General features: G+C 45.6%; 1 protein-coding gene across 1 annotated transcript in view; it reads left to right on the forward strand.

Moving 5' to 3' along the window:
• The first annotated feature begins 330 nt into the window (after nt 1-330).
• The window catches only part of RAB37 (RAB37, member RAS oncogene family), a 72,863-nt gene continuing 55,641 nt past the window's right edge, over nt 331-17,552 (forward strand). The window contains exon 1 of the mRNA XM_082373098.1: nt 331-2,680. Coding sequence (XP_082229224.1) covers nt 2,609-2,680 — 72 coding nt within the window. The 5' untranslated portion in view covers nt 331-2,608. The remainder of the gene's footprint in view (nt 2,681-17,552) is intronic.

The following is a 17,552-nucleotide window of genomic DNA, read 5'->3' on the forward strand; positions in this document are numbered from 1 at the left end:
TAATGGACACAGTCCCTAAAGAATATCTATTTTTCTTTACTTATATTGTTTGCTCAACAATACACTTTCTGATATCCTCTGCCTGGCTAACACCCACTTATGCTTAATCCAAACTTAAAGATTAAAAACTTTAATATGGTACAATAAAAGCATAAACAAAGTTAATCATTAGAAAACAATCCACAGAAAATAATGAAATATTTATGACATAAAAGATCAATGTCCTTAATATATAAAGAGATTTTAAAATCAATATAAAAAGATGAGCACATTTATTCTTGACTCTTAATCCATTCTCTACACAATAGCCAGAGTAGTATCTTTAAAACTCAAATCTGGCCATGTCACTCCCCTATTTAAAGTCCTTCCATGGTTTGAATTGCTTAGAATAAAGTCCAAAACCTGGTCTACAGATCTGGTCCTTACCTCTCTAGACTTGTCTCCCATCATTTTTCTCCCCTCCCTTTCTGGACTCCAGCCAGACTGGCTTTTTTTTTTCAGCTCCTGACCACCATGAAGTTTTTTCACATGCTGATCAATGTGCCTGGAGACACACCACCACTTCCTTCACCTGACCGATGCCCACTCTTCCTCTAGATCTCAGCTTAAACATCATTTCTCAGGGAAGTCTTACATCATCAACTCCAGATCAGTTCAGATCCTCCATTATGTGCTCTCCATAAGCCTTGAGCAAACAGATGAAATCATGTTTGTGAACCTTCAGCGCTCAGAACCAGACCCCAAGAAGTGGTGACCCCTCCCAGGAATGTAAAGTTCAGGGCAAAGCAGCTGTTGGCTTCTGGAACCTTCTTAACTACAGTAGTCATGGATGGTGAGGAAGCTCAGGGAAAAGTTATGATAAGAGTTTCTTTTAAGCTGTTGACCCTTAAATTTTTTTTTGAATAGACAACTTTGAAAACATAATGAAATCTATGAGACTTCTCTCCATAAAAATCCACATAAGCAAAACTTTTTATAACATGTTCCATCAAACAATGTTTCACAGTTCACCTAAAGTCCATCTATTCACCTCAGGTTAAGAACCCCAACCATAGGACTACTGAGAATCTCATACATACAAACACATTTTCCCTGGCTTTGTTCATTTAATTAATACTTATTGAATATCTATAGTAGAGAGATTCCAGTAATACTAACACCTGGTAAGTGAAACTTGTTTTACAGTTTAAAAAGAAAGAAAGATGTTCACATAATTGTCTCATTTACTCCTCACAAAAACCCAATGAGGTAGGCACACATAGCTCTACCTATTTTACAGATGAGAAAATGTTAGCAATCGCAGAGAACTTAAGTGATTTGGTTAAAGCTACCCAGCCAGAAAAGGAATTGAAGCCCAGAAGTTAAATGCACCCTTTTAAACTTAGGCCTGGCCCTTTCCCTCCATATTAATATTGACTCTAGAGGCCGGTGGTGATAGGACTTGTGTCTAATGAGGTAGCTGCCTGCTGAATGTCAAGGTCATCATATTAGGAAAACCTCTGAGACCACAGTCTCAGCTTCCAGTTCCCATGGTGGTCATCTTCATGCTCACCTTTCCCGGTGGTAATACAACTCTGCAAATTGGTGGTCCCAGCAGCAGGACTCTCCTGGTGTTTAGGGGAGGTAGACAGAGCTCCCAACCCCTTGCCCAGAGAGCACAATGGCTAACATTTTTTGAGTTCCTAATATACGTCAGGCACCGTACTAGGTTCTTTACGTAAATAAACTCATTAAATCCTCAGAACAACACCATGGTGTAGGTACTATTATTATTTCCAGTTTGTGGACACTTAGGGGAGGTTAAGTAACTTGCCCAAGGTTACACAACTTATAACTTTCAGAGCCATGATTTGAACTCTGGAGCCTGTACTCTTAACCAAACAACCCTTCTGCCTTTCCCAAGACAATTGTTCTTAACTCTGGCGGGGGACATATGCATCCTAGAGAGTGTAATTTAAGCTCTGGACCCTCCCTCTAGGAAAATGCAGTTAAGCAAGATTTTGAAAAATATTTCAGAAACGTCAGGGACCCCTCTGGGCCATCACCTGTCGACCTCATACCTACTGGAGGGAACTGTCCAGAGACCAAAAGAGAAGCGGCTCCAGCGCCGCAGGGCTTTGCCTCTGCAACCGCGGGAGGAGAGTTGAGCGGCGTGGTGTGACGGTCTGCTCGGTCACTAAGAATCAGGAACGGTGAGCTCCCGGGACCGCAATACCCGGAGAACGCAGCTGGGTCGCTGAGGCTCCGGAATCCGGTAGCTGAATGAGATACGCATGGGGCACCGGCTAGATTGAAATCTGGCGTCCCTCCCAGCATCCTGGAGTCACGAGACAGGGGACTAGGACAGAACTCTGGTCCCAGGCGCGCAGGGACTGTATCGCTGTTCCTGGTGCTGACACGCCGCGGTTGCGGAGGGCAGCAGCCGCCGCCTGCTCTCAGGGTACCGCGCCGCAGCGGCTGCGGGAGCTGTCCAGTGCTGAACCGGATGCGGCCCGGTCCGCGGGGCTTAGACCCGAGCCGGCTGCACCCCGCAGAGCCCGGACAGAGCTCCTGGGAGCATTGACGCAGAGCGCTGGGAGAGTGCGGAGCAGCGGGGTCCAAGCCAGGCATGGATCTGCAGAGGCTCGACTCCTACCAGGGGGGAGCTGGCCCTGACTTCCATGAGCACGTCCTGCATAAGGTAAGGATCTCTAGTCCCCCGCCCCCATCTCAATCCTGGGAGAGGGCGCCGTCACCAGTTCTCTCCGTTCCCCTCGCTTGGTTTTGGAACTTAAAGAGAAACTAGCCTGTATCTGTGAGCCTGGAGAACGCTTTCTGCGTGATCCTGTTTGCTGCTCAAAACAGATGCTTGAACGCGGGGGAGGGGCCGCCCCCAGAGGTTCAGATAGTCAGGAGCTTGGTTCCTGCATTTAAATCACCTGTGTCCCTTTCTCACTCACTCTTCCTGCCTCTAAACCCTGTGAACCTCGAGCAACTTTGCCCTCCGTAACCCTTGTGGGAGGCTACATTTGTCCTCCCACCCTTACCTCACAAGCTCCGGACCCGGTAAGTCTGGTAGCTGTGGTCAAATATCTGAATTCCTGGCCAACTTGGCTGAAGTTAAACATAGAAATGATCTGCAGCAGAAATAAACTGTTGTTTTCAAACCAGACTCCCTTGTGCCTCCAGAAAGCTGCCCTCCAGCCATGACTCACTCATAGCCTCCTGAAAGTGTTTGCTTATTTCATTGTTCACACTCATCCCTTGCTTCCCTCATTCAAGTTTTTTATACAACTAAGTTATCAATAACATAACTAGATTATATCTAAATTATCAATAATGTAAATGATCAAAAATATCCTCTTGAAGTGATTGTTGGGAAAAAGTAGCAGCCTCTCTAGGCAACACTTATTGATCCAACATCCATCACTCTGAAGCATCAGAACCTTATATTTGCCATAAGAAGTCGTTATTGCACCTCATCCCTTTCTCTGCCCTCCTCATTCAGCCCTTATATTTCCTACTTTGCTGATACCGGTTTATCTATTAGTCCCCTGAAAGGCTGTACATGGTCCTATAAGTGGAGATTTTTTAAAATCAAAGTATCACTCTGAAAATTCCATGAATGTAAGCATTGAAGTAATTGCATCCACTTTTCTCCCCTATCATACAGTTGACATTTGAGGAAACTCAAATCCGGAGAGGCAAAGTGACTTGTCCAAGAAAACAAGGCCAGGAATTATGATTCAAAGCCTAACATTCCTTTCTCTCTACAAGTTTGGTCCATAGACCAGCAGCTTTGGCATTACCTCAGAGCTTGTTAGAAATGTGAAATCTCAAGCTCCACCCCAGACCTGCTGAATCTGAATCTGTGTTTTAACACGATCCCTAGAAAATAAATATGCACGTTAAAATTTCAGAAACACAGCCGTGTGCCACACTGGCTATTTCTGACACAAATTGCAGAAAACCAACTACTAAGGGAAGTGGTCTATAGATTTGAATAGCCCAATGACTTCTCCCTCCAGGTCCCTCAGCCCCTAGGGTATAGATAAGGAGAAAAGTGTGTAACTTCCCCAGTCAGGAAGTTTAAAAACCACTACAGTTTGAAGTAAACTAGAATAAGATGTGTGTTCTTTGAGGTGGTGAATCTAGCCTCAGTAGAAAATGCCTGCAAACAAAAGGGAACATAATTACAAATCAATTACAAACGCATCCTGGTGACTAGATACATGGGTCTCTCCAAGTTTAAACCATCTTATAAAGATATAAATATTCACTTTAAAAGCTTTAAGATTTGGTGGTCAAAGATTTAAAATTATTGATCAAGTGTGGTCTTTCCCACCTCAATTACCCACGCATGAAATGCAGGATGTAGCCCATGAGAACTTTCACTTCCTTTGGGTTTATTGATTACCAAATTGCAAGAGAGCCTTTTCCTACGAGTTCCAGTATATTTGAAGACAGGTGTCTACTTACCACTAGTAAATACTCAATATCTTCAGCTTGGTTGTAAGCATCTTGAGAGCAGAAGCTGGTCTTAAACCTTCTGTGATGCTCAACAGAGTAACATATGTGTGTAGCAATTTTCCTTTTCCTATAATACTGGTCACCTCCTCCTAATATTATTTTATTTTTGTACATGACTTTTTATTGTGATACGCTTAGAAACCTTTTTGTAAAGGGGCAAGGTATCAACATATTTGTATTTTTTTATTAATTTATTTTGTTTATTTATTTTTGGTCTTCGTTGCTGCTCGCGGGCTTTCTCTAGTTGTGGCGAGCGGGGGCTGCTCTTTGTTTCAGTGTGCGGGCTTCTCATTGTGGTGGCTTCTCTTGTTGTGGAGCACGGGCTCTAGGCGCGCGGGCTTCAGTAGTTGTGGCGCGCAGGCTTCAGTAGTTGTGGCTCGCAGGCTCTAGAGCACAGGTTCAGTAGTTGTGGCACACGGGCCCAGATGCTCCGCGGCATGTGGGATCTTCCCAGACCAGGGCTCGAACCCGTGTCCCCTGCATTGGCAGGCAGACTCTCAACCACTGTGCCACCAGGGAAGCCCCTGGAGGGGACATTAGTCTTAAGATCAAACATTCCTCATGGGTCATGTATACATTGTAATGCTTACTGTATACATTTCACTTGATAAAGCTAATTACATCACATTATTTGTGTATATCCAAATTTTAAAAAGTCTTAAAATTAAAATGGCAGTGTGATACAGCCAGCATATAATATTGGTCCACACAGAGTCTGATGCCTTATTCCTTGTTTTCCTTCTTTCTTTTATCTTCCCACTGAATCAAAGCCTTAAGTTACCTAGATTTCCATCTGATAGTCTGATTAAATTAATTGAAACTCAGATTTGAATTAATGATAGATCAATAATCTTACTAATTATCCCAAAACTATAAAAGATCTCCAGTTGATAGAGTAAGAAATGATGATTTTCCCTGGTACAACTCCAGGCGTTCTTCTTAATCCATAAAACGGCAGGCACGTCCTTCTCCTTCCTTTCATATATATCGAGTAAACCTGCTAGCGTTGGAGAGTCTCCTGCAGAGGCGGGGGGTGGCCATGGCTCACCGTGAGGACAAGGACACTGGCAGCAGAAGTTCTGGACATATTTGTATTATTTTTAAATTTGCTGTGTAATAGAGTCCAGGGAATCCTGTTGATTAATTAGAACATATTGACCATGGGAGGCAGGGCTCCCCTCCAACATTAGTTGCTAGGAAGGATTTTTTTTTTCCTCTTTTTTTTTTTTTAATTAATTAATTTATTTATTTATTATTTTGGCTGTGTTGGGTCTTCGTTTCTGTGCGAGGGCTTGCTCTAGCTGCGGCGAGCGGGGGCCACTCTTCATCGCGGTGCGCGGGCCTCTCACCATCACGGCCTCTCTTGTTGCAGAGCACAGGCTCCAGACGCGCAGGCTCAGTAGTTGTGGCTCACGGGCCCAGTTGCCCCGCGGCATGTGGGATCTTCCCAGACCAGGGCTCGAACCCGTGTCCCCTGCATTGGCAGGCAGGTTCTCAACCACTGCGCCACCAGGGAAGCCCAGGATTTTTTAAATAAACATTTTATTGAAGTATAACAAACACAAGAAAAGCCCAAATCATATGTGTATACCCTGATGGGGTATAACCTGATGGGTTATCACGAAGAGCAGCTCTGTGCAACCACTATCAAAATAAAGGTAGACCCTTACCAGCTTCCCAGAAACCACACCCCACATACCCCCTTCCACACACACTTCCTATTCTCCTCCCCAGAGGTCACCTTTATAGAGGGGGAAGTGTTATTTAATGTTTTGACAGGGCTACCAGATTTTATGTAGGATAGTCTTAGAAACCTGGCAGAAAAGAGATATTGCTGTATGATGGAAAGAAACCCCAGGCTTGGAATCAGACCTTGATGTGACTTTGAATAACATCTGTGAGCCTTTTTTTCTTCTCTTATCTATAAAATAGGAATAATAATACCTGGCTTATTGGGGTTTTTTGAGTGAAAATGTTAGATAACATAATGTAATTTCTTTCTTTCTTTCTTTCTTTCTTTCTTTCTTACTTACTTTCTTTCTTTCTTTCTTGGGTGTATAGGAAACATTCAATAAATGGTTGTTATTAGGACACACATCTTGAGCTCCAGAACAACGTCAATAGGTGTCACATTGGGTCTCACCTAAAATAATGAAGCTTTGTGAGAAGAGCAGCAACTTCATATGCAGAAACACACACATATTTCACAGGCACAATCCCAAGGGATTAAGCTCACACACCCACCTACACAAAAATCATGACTGTGTGAACCTTGCAACCGTGATTTCCTAAGTTGAATAGCTCTTTCCTCTGGGAGGTGAGGTATGGGGTGCAATGAGACCTCTCATTAAAATTCACTTATCTGAAAAACATACACCAAGTATCATCAACCTTGGATGGCACTTGCACTTTAGCTCATCCCGAGAGGTGAAGGCTGACCCAAATGAGCCTGAGTAACTCTTAGAATATTCTTTGAGTGTGGGCTGGAAGCTGGGAACTGCCTGGAAACACTGAGTTCATCCATGACGTGCTTGGAGTTTTTAAATAGAGTTGCTGATGTTCTCACAAATCTGAATATTTGATGCAACTAAATAATTTAAAACATGTGAACAACCTTGCTGCTCTTTCCCTTAGAGAACTCCCGGCCCTCTTTTGCTGCCAGTACAGTCTCATGAGCCATCAAAGGCAATGATGTGAGTTAGGGGCTCAGAAACACTCCATGGTGGGTTCTTGCTGTGTCAGGTCCTGACTGTGAATTCTGAGCAAAGGAAGTACAGAATGGGGGCAGCTTTTGCTCCAGATGCTAGTGAATCAGGACAAAGTGAGTTCAAAAGCTCACTTTCTGGACTTCCCTGGCGGTCCAGTGGTTAAGACTTGGCGCTTTTGCTGCAGGGGGCACAGGTGCGATCCCTGGTCAGGGAACTAAGATCCCGCAGGCCACGTGGTGCAGGCCCCCAACCCCGCAAAAAAAAATAGAACTCACTTCCTAACTCATCCTCACCAGTGCTGTGATGAACACCCACATGCCAATCTTGTTCCAAGAGGGGCAAATAAATTACTAAGTTAAAGTCAGTCTCTTCTATCGAATCTCAGAAAAACCAGCAACCAGAGGGCATAAAGGCATGGACGGTCCATCCATTCATCCAGGGATTGGGCCTCACTGGAAAAAAAATGGAATCATTAGAGAGATAAGGATGAAAGTTCTCTGTCCTGCAAGGATTCCCTTGTCCTCTAACTCTGCTCCAACACCTCTTCTAGGTGAGTGGGAAAGGTAAGCAGGTCACCTCCACTCCTCTCCCACCTCTCTTGTGCTTGTCTTTCATGTCCCACTTCTGCGGCTCATCTTGTATGTCTACCTCTTTCAATAGCCCACGTGCCTCATCTTGTCATTCAGCAAACATGTACTGAGCATTTTCAAAGGGTAAGAAACTATGCTGAGCGTTAGAACACACACACACACCCCAAAAAAGTAGTTCCCACCTTCAATAAGCTCATGGCCTGTAAAACAGGCACACAAATTGCTATAATACTGTATAGAGTCTCAGATGGGCCCTGATAAAGGTACGGGAAGATATAGTGAGATAACCCAGAAAGAAATGGTCATTTCTGACCTCAATTTGAGGCCTCTCTCTCATGGCCTCTGCTTGAGAGTTAATATTTGAAAAAGGCAGAGTTCCATATACCAGCCAGCCTCCCTCCCACGAGGCTGTCACCCACTGGTCCTAGAGAAGGGTCTGGGTTCAGTAGTATTGTTCTTCCTTGCCAGAAAATTTTACCAGAGAAAGACAAATCAACCAGCAAAAGTCCATACCAGCTATTCTGTCTCCCTCTACCATTCTTTATCCCTCAAGAGCACTTTTCTTCCATTAAACAACGGTAATGAGGGACTTCCCTGGTGGTCCAGTGACTAAGGCTCTGTGCTCCCAATGCAGGGGGCCTGGGTTCGATCCCTGGTCAGGGAACTAGATCCCACATGCTGAAACTAAGAGTTCGCATGCCGCAACTAAAAGATCCCTCACATTGCAAGGAAGATAGAAGATCCTACGTGCCACAACTAAGACCCGGCACAGCCAAATAATTAAATAAATATTTTTTAAAAAACAATGTTAATGAAACACAAATTTGTGGTCAAAGAATCCGATTCCACAGAAAATCCATGCTCTGTAGGTGAAGAGATTTTAGTCTCAAAGTGAGTTCATCATACCTCAGTACCATAATACCGCAATAAAGTGGTTTATTTTCTAAAAAAAGAAAAAGAGAGAGAAAAGAAGAAGGGGGGGGGGAGGAGGAGATGGAGAAGGAAGAAGCAAAAGAAAAATATATATAAAAGGAAAGTGTGAGAAGACTAGATCCACTTCTTGCCAGATTTCTATCTTCAGCTCAGGAACAAACAAGAAAGCCAAGAAAGGTTAGCTGCTCCACTCCCTGTAGAATATTTCCATTTGCTTGTTTTCCTCTCTTGCCCACTCTGGAGACTTTTGGATAAACAAATGTGTATGTTACATCATTAACCATCTCTGACCATCTGGGACTCCTTTGGCTAATTCGTCAGTCCCGCCCAGATCCCAGCCAGCCAGCTAGCACGGGGAGTGATGCTGGCTGGTTCTCCTGCATAACCTTAGCAGGAAATGACCATGACTCTGTCCAATGTCTCAAAGGCATTTTCCAAACTCTCAGGCTTCCCTCTCCAAGCACTCTTCCCTCTAATTTAGCGTTCCTGGGACCCTTTGTGAAGAAACTTCTGAAACTCACTAGTGTTGCTATGCTAATGTTTCCCTTGTGAGGTGTTCTGGGAAAGGGCTATGCCTTCCTTCATCTTCAGGACAGGAAATCCAGCTTTGCTGGAAGTGAACAGCCAAAGGTGAGCACCAGCCTAGGGAATTGTGGAGCTGGGCATTTGAAGTGGCTCTGAGTTTATCCCAGCATGCTCCTCGTTTCTATCCCCCTCTCTCAGGCAAGAGAAACAATCCTTGGAGATTCCAAGTGAGAATGGAGATCACAGCTCCTTTGCTACCTAGCAGAGAGTTCAGGCAATGTACCTCCCCAGATGGAACAGCCCTGGACCACCCTCCCATCCGCCAAGCAGAGGAGGTTTTCTGGGGACAAATGAGAGAACTCCAAGACAGCAGCAGACAACAGATCTGGAAATCTTAACCCGATTGCACCAATCAAAGCCTCCCCAACCTCACGCTGCTCCCAAAGTTAGCAAGGTCCTAAGCAGTGCAGTGAAAATAATATAACTGTTGAAACAAGCAGAACTCAAAATTCCCCCAGCAAATGATTCTTATTTCCCTGACCTTGATGCCAAAGTCTGCTCCCTCCCTTTTTATTTGCATTTCTGCTTATTAGCGGACAGTTTTTACCCATCAACATAAGGGTGTATTCTTAATAATTTGTGCTTATGTAAATGCCATAGGTATGCTTTCAGGTGTCTTGAACCAAGTTGTGTTTAAGCTCATATTTCCTTTGGCTTTCTAGTCCTCTGCCCCTGCTGCCAACAGCACACACACACACACAGACACACAGACACACACACACAGACATACACACACACACAGACATACACACACACACATACACACACACACATACACACACACAGACATACACACACACAGAGGCATACACACACACAGACACACACATACACACACACACAAACATACACACACACACAGACACACACACAGACATACACATACACAGACATACACGCACACACAGACATACACACACACAGACATACACACACAGACATACACACACACACACAGACATACACACACACAGAGACACACACACAGAGACACACACACACACATAGACACACACACAGACATACACACACACACAGACACACAGACACACACATAGACACACACACAGACATACACACACACACACAGACACACACACACACACACACACACACACACACACACACACACCCCTCCTCTCACAAGGTATAGGCAGGGCCAGGGATGAGGCGTTCTTATTCTTTGTCTCTTCTTTTGTTGTTACGAGCCTTTTAAAGGCAAAGCAAGAATTTTCCCTCTTCCTCCTCCCTCCGCCATTTGAGTTTTGCATCCACATCACTGCTGGCAGCTCTGCTTTTTAAAAGGCGGCTCTGCCCTCTATCAGAGCGATACCCCCAGGGGACAGTCAACTGCTTCTTCCAGCCCCTCCCAACTTCACAGGGAGCAGCCACTTAACCTCTGAGAGGGAACGAAGCCGCCGGTACAGAGCACAGAAGAGGCAGAGACCCCCTCCAGCCCCTCGGGCACCTCCTCGTTCTGGGGGGGCAGCGCCAAACCTTCTCTTCACCCAGGTTCTGCCCTCTTCTCTGGTCCCCTTCTCAGGTTCCATTAGGCTATGAACTAAGTATTAAAATCATCTGCACTATAGTCTAGAGGGGCCCAGTAAGACTAACAATTGTTAATAATAAATGATAAAAATCAAGACAAATGGTTCATTTGTGGAGCATTATAGTTTACAAAAAACTATAATGCTATAAAGCATTATAGTTTATAGGTTTTACAAAAAAACTGTAATAAATGCTATGACACTGTACTCTTACCCCATGCTTTTTCCAGTAGATGTTATTATTAATTCCATGTTATAAATAAGGAAATGGAAGCCAGACGGAAAAAAAAAATAGTTACTTGCTCGAGGTTCACAGCAGGTAGGCATTATGGGAATTCAAACAATAACAGCAGAGCCTTACATAGCACGTATGTGCCAGGCACGGAGCTAAGCATTTTATATCCTTCAGTCCTACAACAACCCTATTTTTTTTTTTTTTTTTTTAGTAATGTATTTATTTATTTATTTATTTTTGGCCGCATTGGGTCTTCGTTGCTGCGCGCGGGCTTTCTCTAGTTGCGGTGAGCGGGGGCTACTCTTCGTTGCAGTGCATGGGCTTCTCATCACGGTGGCTTCTCTTGTTGCAGAGCACGGGCTCTAGGCACGCAGGCTTCAGTAGTTGTGGCGCTCGAGCTTATTTGCTCTGTGGCATGTGGGATCTTCCCGGTCCAGGGATCGAACCTGTGTCCCCTGCATTGGCAGATGGGCTCTTAACCACTGCGCCACCAGGGAAGTCCCAACAACCCTATTTTAATCTCATTTTACAGATGAGTAGACTGAGGCACATAGACATTAAGAAACTTACCTAAGGTCACCCAGCTAATAAGTGGCAGAGCCCAGATTCAAACCCCAGCAAGCTGGATATGCAAAGAGGTAGAGTCAGGAGAGGGCAAAGGGTTTCTCCAAGGGGCTCACAGATTGTCATCACTTTAGGGTGTCCCCAGCTCTGCAGGATCAGAGATGAGTTTTGTTCACTCAGTCAAGGGTGGATTCATCTCAAAAAAGCATTAAAAATAAAAGCCAAAAAATGCAAAATAAAACAAAAAAGAGCGGAACCATCTCTCCAGGCAGGCTTGTGTTAATCAAACTCACAAAACTGAGGTATTGTCCTAGATGCCAAGCCACATTATAATCAGGGGATGGTTTGCTAAGCATGAAATTCAGAAAGAAAAAAAAAAGAGAGACTTGGAGAACTCAGATGTTTAAAGATATCAGGCTGCTATGGTTTGACGGCTGGTTACACTGCAAGGACAGCCTCAATCCACAACCCCCTCTGCCCCTCCTACCCTTGGGTTCTCTCCACACTGACCTCTGCCTCCCTTGACTGTGTTTAACTGTGACTTAGGGCAGGTAGGCATTCTATTCTCCCCAAATATCCAGTTTCCAACACTCCTTTAGGGACCACTTGCCTTTGAGTTTGAGAATGCCCTGGACTTGACCTGGTGATGGGGAGAGAGGAAGGTGGGGGAGGGATGCTTCCCCCAGCTGTCATCCCACCACTCTACCTCCATCTCACTCATGTCAGGGCCTTAGGGATATGGGTTTCATGGGAGAGACCATGAAAGAGAAAAAAGGCGATTGCAGTCATTTCCTTATATCCCACCACTGCCCCATTCCACATGCCCCCCTTGAAACTGGATATTTCTGGTTGAGAATCTTGAGAATCAGCAAACGTCTGCCGGGTGCCATGTGTCCCTGAGGGTCCAGGCACAAGACCCATTCCCCACCCCAAGGAGCTGAGTCTGGCAGGCTGGGTGGCTTAGCCGGCTGGCACAGAGGACTCAGGCCACGTCTGACTGTAGCCCATGTTGACCCATGGACATCAGTGCCCAAGAAGACTTCTCAAAGGTCAGAGACCTCTCGTCTCACATGGTGGGAAGCAGGGGACGAGGTCAAATGCTTGCAGCTCTCTCAGGCTGCCAAGTTCTGGATCCTGATTCAGTCACTGATCCGAAAGGCTGTAAACGCCACAGCTGCAGGAAAGGGCCCCACCTCTGAAGGCCAGAATGGCTCTGGGCACCCAAGACAGGGATCCCTTCAAGTCCACGTCCAAAAAAGGAAGGGGCTTGTTCTGCGAAGTGCCCAGAGCAAAGATCCATGGCCCAAGCATGGCAGAGTCAGATTCAGAGAAACAAAGCTGATACCCCTCCCTCAGGGTCTCTAAAGATCTGAGCCAAAAAAAACATCCAAACTCAAAAATGCCAGGGCCCTTTTTTTCTTTTTTTTTTAATAAATTTATTTATTTATTTTTGGCTGCATTGGGTCTCTGTTGCTGCGCGCAGGCTTTCTCTAGTCGCGGTCTTCGTTGCGGTGCGTGGGCTTCTCATTGCGGTGGCTTCTCTTGTTTCGGAGCATGGTCTCTAGGCGCACTGGCTTCAGTAGTTGTGGCTCGCAGGCTCTAGAGCGCAGGCTCAGTAGTTGTGGCGCACGGGCTTAGCTGCTCAGCGGCATGTGGGATCTTCCCGGAACAGGGCTCGAACCCACGTCCCCTGCACTGGCAGGCGGATTCTTAACCACTGCGCCACCAGGGAAGCCCCCCGGGCCCTTTTTTGATTTGGATTATTTTATTTATTTTTCTTGTCTGATTGTTCTGTAATAGTTGTCTGATTGTTCTGGCTGCAACTTACAGTACTGTGTTGGATGAAAGTGACACAAGTGGCAAAAAAAAGGCCAGGGCCCTGACCCCTTGGGATGACAAGTTGATGCATGAAGAGAGGTTTTGGAAAGGCAGAAGTGAGGGGCCATGTGAGCTCTGGGGTCATTCCCTCCAAGACCTTCACTCTGCCCTGCCTATGCCTGAAAAGCCAGGTCTGCCCCAGACATCAGAGACACCACAAACGCATGAGAAGGCCACACAGGGTAGTCCCTGACCACCGCTTGTTCTGTCCACTTTCTTCTCATCTACACCCTGCTCTCTTCACCCCTGTCCTGTCCACCAACTATCCTGCCCACTCCCTGCCCTGTCTGCCACCTGGCTCCATCCACCACTTGCCCTTTTCACTGATTTTCTTAGAGCAGGAGGCAGCTCCTTAGCAATGAAAGAGAACTGGGCTCGGGGTGCCGTCCTGGCTCTGCATCAGCTGACTGACCTTCCCAGGTCATTCCATTCAAAAGCCCTTTGCAGTCTGCAGAGCAGTTGCACATAAGTTGTCACATGTGATTTCCACAGCACAGAGTGTAAGCAGCACAGACATTATTACTGCCTGTGAAAGGGGAGCCCTGTGGTCAGGACCCTTTTGATTGCCAGTGACAAAACCAACTCAAACCATCTTAAGCCAAAAAGAGAATTCACTGGCGAGCCGGGGGATACTGCTGACGTCCAGCTCGGTTGGATCTGGGGACTCAAACGATGGCACCAGCAGCCTCACTCTCTCTGTCCCTCAACATTCTTTCCTCTGGTTCGACTTTAATTACAACCTCCTCCTGGGGTCACATGGTTGCCAGCAGCTCCAGGGTCACATCCTCACAGCTCCCTGTTTCAACTAAAGTCCTAGATCTAATGCTCATTGGGCTGAGATGGGTCACATGTCCACCCCAAAGGTGGAGTCGGTCCTGCCCATTCCTTATCAATGGAGAGTGGAAGAGAGCAATTTCCAAGGAAAATGGGGGTGATGTAAGCTGTGGGCTCGTCATGCAATGACGGATGTCCCTATGGTAATCCCAGAGGAGGTTGGGTCCCAGTGTCTTTTAAATGTTTTAGTGAGAAGTGATTGAAAAAGAAATGAACTGAACTTGTCACTCTCCCATCTAAATTGGGCTAGTTGTGTCCCACTCATGGTGTCACTTCAGACTGATTAATCCAACTTAGTTTCTTAGTAACCAGACTCAGGAAATGAACTGACGTCACCCTATAAAGGGATTGGTTTACTGGGGCTGTGAAGCCAGACCTCACCCTGCGGGTGGGAGTAGATTTTCCTATGGAGGAAGATGACCCAACTTTCAATTTTCAATTACCCAGGGAGGAGGCTGATTGGGGTGGGGGAAGGGGGGACGGGGTGAGGATGCAGGAGGTGAAGCTCAGGCTGGAATGAAGGAAAGTTCTTCCTCCTCATTTTGGGATCAGAATCAGGTTGTGTGAAGATGCCTGGATTGGACTCAGGAAGGCAGATGAGAAGTGAGACAGAAGCCTGCCAAACAAGGCAAGTGTCATGAGTGTGCAACCTGGGCCCTACATTTGGAAGGGCTCCGTGATTGTTTTAATACTCTGCTGTCACCATCTTGAGAGTATTAATTTTTGTACAAGGAACCCCATATTTTTATTTTGTGCTGAGACCCACAAATTATATAACCATTCCTGCTGTCAAATAGGAACCCCTGGAGGGTCTGAGCGCAGGTCTCTGCAGTAGTTCTGAGCTATTCTTTGGGGTGTATCTCCTTTCTTTTGGCCTCACCCCACGCCTGGTTTCAAATGAGCTGTGAGGAGCCAGAGAAGGACTATCTTATGCTCTGGGCAGAATGGCTGAGGAATGAATTGTATTCCTCCCCAGGGCCATCACTGTGTCAGCAGCGGTGGTCACTGGCAAAGAATGGCCCAGCAGAAGAGCAGTCTGCAAGGGCCGTGGGCAGCAGGAAGCGTGACATGGAAGGCAGATCAGAACATCCAAGGGTGGATAAACGAGGCCCCAGCCTTGGGCAGGCCCCTGGGGGTAAGTGACTGCCACATAGGCTGGGGGAGAAGTAAACGAGACTTGTGTTTGTGATTTGAGCATGGCGTTGAGTGAACAGTCAGCTTTTATTGGTGGCTATTAGTTAATAATGGGAGCCATTATTATTAATACATGTTTAATTACACATTTGAGGAAAGCAAAGCAAAGAAAAAAGTTACCTGTGATGCCACTGCTTCAAAACACCTACCTTAAATAAAAATGGAATTGCACTCTGAATATATCTATGTATATGTATATGTGTGTGTATATATATGTATGTGTGTATATATGTATATATGTGTGTATATACATATGTGATATATATATGTGTGTGTATATATGTATGTATCTGTGTGTGTGTATATATATATATAGAACAGGCATTTTGTCATCCACATTTTTTTAATGACTACATGATATTCCATTGTATGGATACATGAAAATTCATTGTTAATTCTGAAATTTTGAAGCTTAACAAAAGATACAGAGACTAGCATAACAAAAAAGAAATGCCCATGTACCCACCATCCATATTAACTAAATGCTAACATTTTGCCTTTAAAAAAACCTTAAAGGAGCTTCTACTGGGTGTGTGGCAGTAGCTCCTGAGGGACCTCTCAGAGAGAGCTGGGGTCGGCTGGAAAGACATCAGCGGGGCCTATGCTATTACACACTGGGAACCAGAAGGTTACCTTGAGATCACAAGCTAGAGGGTCTGTGGCACTTTGGTTAAACTCCATCTTGCAGAGGACTGAAAAGACCCCGAGACACATCTATGATTGTCCAAGGCCACCCAGCAAATAAACAAGAAAAAGACAGAACCCCGGGACTTCCCTGGCGGTCCAGTGGTTAAGACTCCACGCTTCCACTGTGGGTAGCACAGGTTCAATCCCTGGTTGGGGAACTAAGATCCCACATGCCATGCGGTGGGGCCACAAAAAAAGAAAGAAAGAAAAAGAAGGAAGGAAGGAAGGAAGGAAGGAAGGAAGGAAGGAAGGAAGGAAGGAAAGGAAGGAAGGAAGAAGGAAGGAAGGAAGGAAAGGAAGGAGGAAGGAAGGAAGGAAAGGAAGGAAGGAAAGAAGGAAGGGAGCAAGAGAGAGAGAGAAAAGAAAGAAAGAAAGAAAGAAAGAAAGAAAGAAAGAAAGAAAGAAAGAAAGAAAGAAAGAAAGAAAGAAAGAAAGAAAAAGAAAGAAAGAAAGAACCCCAACCCGGGCCGTCTGACCTCAGGCCCTAAGCTCCTCCCCATTGTCATGCTGGCATGTCCCACCTTGGACCGCCGGGGTCCACAGGAAACAAAAGCTTGCACTGGAAGCTACCTCAAGCCCCTTCTGTTGCTGACCTCCCAAAATTCTAGTGTGGCCCTGGCAACAATCTCAGCCTAGCCCCGGACAGACACCGAACGCAGTCGATGCCAATGGGGGACACGAAGCAGATTCAAGACTCTGCCTCCAGAGCTGCCCAGACATCATTGGAAAGTAGGCCTGGTGCAGTGAGCCCCTGTTAATTGGGGCTCAGGAGCAACATTATCCCCTGGGAATTTGCCTCCATCAAAACCCCACTGTGACTGTCATACAGAGTGAAGTAAGTCAGAAAGAGAAAAACAAATATTGTATATTAATGCATATATGTGGAACCTAGAAAAATGGTACAGATGAACCGGTTTGCAGGGAAGAAATAGAGACACAGACATAGAGAACAAACATGTGGACACCAAGGGGGGAAGTGGCGGGGGCGTGGGGGGTGGGATGACTTGGGAAACTGGGTTTGACACGTATACACAAATATGTATAAAATAGATAACTAATAAGAACCTGCTGTATAAAAAATAAATTAAATTAAATTAAAACAAACAAACAAACAAACAAAAAACCCCACTGCTGGGACTTCCCTGGCCGGTCCAGTGGTTAAGACTCCGAGTTTCCACTGTGGGGGGCACAGGTTCGTTCCCTGGTCAAGAAACTAAGACCCCACATGCCACACAGCACGGCCAAAAAAATATATATTAAAAAAAACCCAACAACTGCAATAGATAAA

The sequence above is a fragment of the Balaenoptera borealis genome (assembly GCF_965194805.1).
Source record: "Balaenoptera borealis genome assembly, chromosome: 20".
NCBI lineage: Eukaryota > Metazoa > Chordata > Mammalia > Artiodactyla > Balaenopteridae > Balaenoptera > Balaenoptera borealis.